We start from the raw sequence: 5483 nt of genomic DNA on the forward strand, positions 1-5483 counted from the left end.
ACTTTTCTAATTTATCATAAATAATTTTTTACAATTCAAACCAGAATCAAATAAGGTCCATACATCATCACACAAATAATTGTTTTCGAGTTATACTGCTCGTTAACTGAGATTGCAGGAAAGCTAAAAAAGATTGTTGCTGATAGGCTTTCTAACTTTTGAATCTATATAACCCATTTGGAAAACAATTTGGTCACATGTATTAAGAATTATGGAAATGTTTGGGGCCGACCCTGTGGCTCACTCAGGAGAGTGCGGCGCTGGGACCTCCAAGGCTGCCAGTTCGGATCCTATATGGGGATGGCCGGTGCGCTCACTGGCTGAGCGCGGTGTGGGCGACACCAAGCCAAGGGTTATGGGGCTACCGTCACACACAAAAAAGAATTATGGAAATGTTTGTATTCTTTGACTCAAATTCCACTGTTGAAGTTTATTCTGAGAAGATAATATGAACTGGGAAAAAAAATCCATATACATATTGATGATGATTACTGCATTTTTCATAATACTTTTTAATTAAAAAGATCTAAGAAATATGGTGAAGTGGGAAAAAAGTAATAATGAAACTACATATTTTTGATATTTTTACATTTAAAAAGCATTTATGACAGTATACTGTAGATTTAAATGTATGTAAGTAAGCATGCAGAAGAAAAGTATGAAAGAATATATGATATACAAACTGTTGACAGTGATTACTTCTTGGGAGAGTTGGGAGGCATCAGAGGCTGCCTTTCCTCCCCTCCCTTTTTAATAATTAGAATACATTATGAATTGTTTGTACAATTACTATAAATAATTTTTTCTTTCTTTTTTTTTTTTTGGTGGCTGGCTGGTTATGGGGATCCAAATCCTTGACTTTGGTATAATCAGCAACAGCACTATAACCAAAATAATTACTTTTCTTAATCGCTGTGGACTTCTGGGTTACCTTAGTTACTCTAATCACTCGCAGTTGCTAATAAAATTAAGCTTCTCTTAACTATATGTAGAAACATTGTCAGTTGGAAAGGACAAAGATTAAAAGGAGTGCCTAATTTTCTTAAAGGGAAGTTAGACATTTTGTTTGGCAAATCTAAACTGCAAACCAATGTTCTAATGTATTACTCTGGCATATATACCTGGGTTTCATAATGTGTTCTAAATGCTGTATCTTCTAGGTGTTCTAAATTGTAAGTTCTCTTTTTTGCATCCTAACAGCTCGACACTTCATGCACCAGATCATTACAGGAATGTTGTATCTTCATTCTCATGGTATATTACACCGGGATCTCACCCTTTCTAATCTCTTACTTACTCGTAATATGAACATCAAGATTGCCGATTTTGGGCTGGCAACACAATTGAAAATGCCACATGAAAAGCACTATACATTATGTGGAACTCCTAATTATATTTCACCAGAAATTGCTACTCGAAGTGCACATGGACTAGAGTCTGATATTTGGTCCTTGGGCTGTATGTTTTATACGTTACTTATTGGGAGACCACCTTTTGACACAGACACAGTCAAGAACACATTAAATAAAGTAGTATTGGCAGATTATGAAATGCCAACTTTTTTGTCAAGAGAGGCCAAGGACCTTATTCACCAGTTACTTCGTAGAAATCCAGCAGATCGTTTAAGTCTGTCTTCAGTACTGGACCATCCTTTTATGTCCCAAAATTCTTCAACAAGAAGTAAAGACTTAGGAACTGTAGAAGACTCAATAGATAGTGGACATGCCACGATTTCTACTGCAATTACAGGTTCTTCCAGTACCAGTATAAGTGGTAGTTTATTTGACAGAAGACGACTTTTGATTGGTCAGCCACTCCCAAATAAAATGACTGTATTTCCAAAGAATAAAAATTCGAGTGATTTTTCTTCTGGAGATGGAAGTAGTTTTTATACTCAGTGGGGAAATCAAGAAGAAACCAGTAATAGTGGAAGGGGAAGAGTAATCCAAGATGTAGAAGAAAGGCCACATTCTCGATACCTTCGTAGAGCCCATTCCTCTGATCGATCCGGCACTTCAAGTAGTCAGTCTCGAGCAAAAGCATATACAATGGAACGATGTCACTCAGCAGAAATGTTTTCAAAATCCAAAAGATCAGGAGTAGATGAAGAGAGTTACTCACCCAATATTTTCCATGTCTTTAAAGAAAAGACATCCGATAGTTCTGGATCTTCTGAAAGACTCAATAAGGACCAAGCACTGTAAGAATAATTCTATCAAAAGCATTTTATTTTTTTGTAAACATTGCACTAGCACAAATATAAAGCTGCGTGTAACTAAGGGGGGGTACCAGGGCAATGAATGACGTTTTTTAAGTTACTGCCACATGTTCCCAAGGCACTTCTCAATTATGATTTCCATTTCTTATTAGGAAGAGAATTAGAATAATGATTTTGAATCATGGTTAAAAATCCCTCTTAAAAATTAGTGTATGTGTTCATGAATGTTTATAGCATGTGTTTAATATTTAGTAATTTTTAGTTTCATTTTTAATTTTACATGGAACAGGTCTCTGGTGCGAAGTATCATATATTAAACATGTCTGATCCCTAAAGTACTCTTAATAACTATACACACATAGAGAGAAGTTGAGCCTGAGTGATGAGTAATCAATATTATGACTGCTTCTAACATGAAATTAATTTTTTAGTGACTAGTGTTTATTTTTTTCTTTTTCTGATCTTTTTATGAGTTTTATGCTTAAATTATGAGGGAAGTAGGCATATAGAAACACTGTCACAGTGCCATGGACATTTTGTCATGGGAATTTAGCTTTTTAGAGACATTTAAGTTATGCAAATAGTTTTCTACAGCTATTCTAAAATTTTCAGGTATTCAAATCAAAAGAAACCTCTCTTTTCTAGTATTTTTATCTTACAAAGTTACCTGATAATTTTTTATTAGTTTATAGGATTTTTTTTTTTTTTTTTTTTTTTTTTAGGGTTTTTTTTTTTTTTTAGGGTTTTTTTTTTTTTTTAGGGTTTTTTTTTTTTTTTAGGGTTTTTTTTTTTTTTTAGGGTTTTTTTTTTTTTTTTTTTTTTTTTTAGCTCCAATCATCTTTGTCTAGGAAAAACTCCTTTTCCATTTTCAGACCAGACACCTCAGCCTGAAATGATACAACAGCAGTTTGGGAATCTACAAATAAATGGTGAGTTTTTAATGGAGTATTTAATAAAAAATTAATGACTTGGACATTTACCAAGCATTGCAGTTTTCTTTTTGAGTTTTCTTAAGGAAATCATTATCAATAAATTACAATAAAGCTATATTACAATAGTAATAATTTAACACATTTTGAATATTTACTGTAAGTAGTCACTGTCCATAATGCTTAACATATGTTATTAACTTAATAATTTCTCACAAAAAACATATGAGGGAGGTACTGTTATTATCCCTATCTTACAGATGAGGAAATTGTGCTATACAGAGCTTAATTTGCTCAATCTACACAAACATTAAGTAGAGAAGCCAGGTTTCCAACCCAAGCAGTCTCACTCAGACTTTACTCTTAACACTCCTGCTCTTCCAGCCTCTATAATAAGCACCTACTATCAGTGCCCATAAAATAATCAAAAGATGGTTGACCGTATTTTTAGGTAGAAGTTGATATGAACATTGTAGTGTACCGGTGGAACCTCATGAAAATACACAGCTACTGAAACCTAAACATTTTCAAACATGTGTCATTTGAGTCATTATTTTATTTATAGATATAGAGTTTGACGGTTAAACATTCCTCATTAATGAACATGACAGATTCACAGAAGGTGGGTTGGGAAATAAGGACGGGAAAAAAAGAATAAAAAAGAAACATATGGAGAGGAGGAGATCATTTTTTTTTTGTACTAAGTATTGTATTACAGGTGAAGAGTGCATAATATAGCTGTAATTTAAGAGAGTTTGTTACATCATCTCAAGACTATTCTTTTTTATTAAAAAGTATATTATTTAGAAGCACAAAAGAGAATTAATCTTTCCATGTGTACTTGTTGGAGATGATTCATTTTGTTTTTTAAACTATAAAATGGGCATGTACTTAATTTTGTACATCTGTTGTGTTTATAGATAATTTGTTTGGTAACGTGGACTTGTCTGAATGGAGAGATAACTGTGTTTATGACAATCTAGTAGTGCTGCAATTTTGAAGTATATTATTTGATATAAAATATTTTCCATCATAATGGAAGTGGGGGGAAAAGCTCTAAAAAGTTGTTTAAGAAAAATTTTAGGGTATAGCATTAAAAAATTGTTTTACAGAATTTTATATAATCTAATCATTTAAAGTCTTAAAAAAATAATGTTCCCATGTGAACTCTAAAACCATATAATGGGGATGTCCGGATACCTCAGTTAGAGAGTAGTGCTGATAACACCAAGGTCCAGGGTTCGAGCCCTTGTACTGGCCAGCTGCAAAAAAAACAACCACCAAAAAAACCAACATGTAAAATATAAATTGTTCAAGTTCAGTAAGAACTTTTTAAAATGTGGGTGCAAATACATGTATAATATTAAATATTAATAATATTAAAGCTATTCATATAGTTTTTTGCTTTCAGTTGCATATTTTCTAAGTAAAGATGGGATAGACAGTCCTTAACTTAAACAGTAAATTTACATATTTTTCTTATGTAGAATGATTACCTGGGAACTTCTCTCAAATTTGCTTTTCTGGAGCATTGGTAGTTGCTTGCTTTAGAATTAGTAGGTGACCTCGTGGTGACTAGTTTTTGCCTTAATTGAAAAATTAATTTCATGTTAATAGCTTCTCTGTCTCAGTCTTAGGAGTCCTAAAGGTATTCCTTTGAGATCTAGCTTAAAATGTCTTTTTAACATTATCTTATTATGTCATATCTTAAAGTGCTTATTTGTTACTAAAATTATAAGCTCTTGTTTTTTATACTAGATTTCTTTTGTTCAAAAAATGCTATTAAAACCAGCATGATATTGTTTAATGTAGACTTGGCTTTTTAGTTATTTAGTAAATGGCTTTATTCCATGTATATTACAGCTCATTTAAGACAAACTACTGAGAACAGCAGCATTAGCCCAAACAGAGATTTCCAGAGCCATCCAGATTTGCAGAAGGACACATCAAGAAACGCCTGGACTAATATAAGAGCCAAAAAAACCTCTGATGCTTCTGATACTGCACATTCTGTAAAACACCTGAATACGATGAAATATATGACTGTACTTCAGAATAAACCTGAGATGTTTCAACAAGAATCTATTTTTGGTTTAGATCCTCTTTCAGAACAAAGCAAGACTAGGGGTATGGAGCCACCATTGGATTATCAGAAACGTACATTACGAAGCATTACATCTCCTTTGATTGCTTACAGGTTAAAACCAATCAGACAGAAAACCAAAAAGGCTGTGGTATGTCTAATATTTTTCTAAATTACTATATGTTTTTCTTTTTCTTTTTTTTTTTTTCCTTTTTGTCTTTTTTCGTGTCCAGCAACAGATCGCAACCCTCAG

The 5483-nt window shown here is 32.8% G+C and overlaps 1 protein-coding gene across 1 annotated transcript in view; it reads left to right on the top strand.

Annotated features, from left to right (window-relative positions):
- Positions 1 to 5483, top strand: part of PLK4 (polo-like kinase 4) — a 17998-nt gene that overhangs the window by 3134 nt on the left and 9381 nt on the right. The window contains exons 5-7 of the mRNA XM_008583745.1: positions 1201 to 2200; positions 3047 to 3147; positions 5011 to 5381. Coding sequence (XP_008581967.1) covers positions 1201 to 2200; positions 3047 to 3147; positions 5011 to 5381 — 1472 coding nt within the window. The remainder of the gene's footprint in view (positions 1 to 1200; positions 2201 to 3046; positions 3148 to 5010; positions 5382 to 5483) is intronic.

The sequence above is a fragment of the Galeopterus variegatus genome, unplaced genomic scaffold, assembly GCF_000696425.1.
Source record: "Galeopterus variegatus unplaced genomic scaffold, G_variegatus-3.0.2 Scaffold3022, whole genome shotgun sequence".
Classification (NCBI taxonomy): Eukaryota; Metazoa; Chordata; class Mammalia; order Dermoptera; family Cynocephalidae; genus Galeopterus; species Galeopterus variegatus.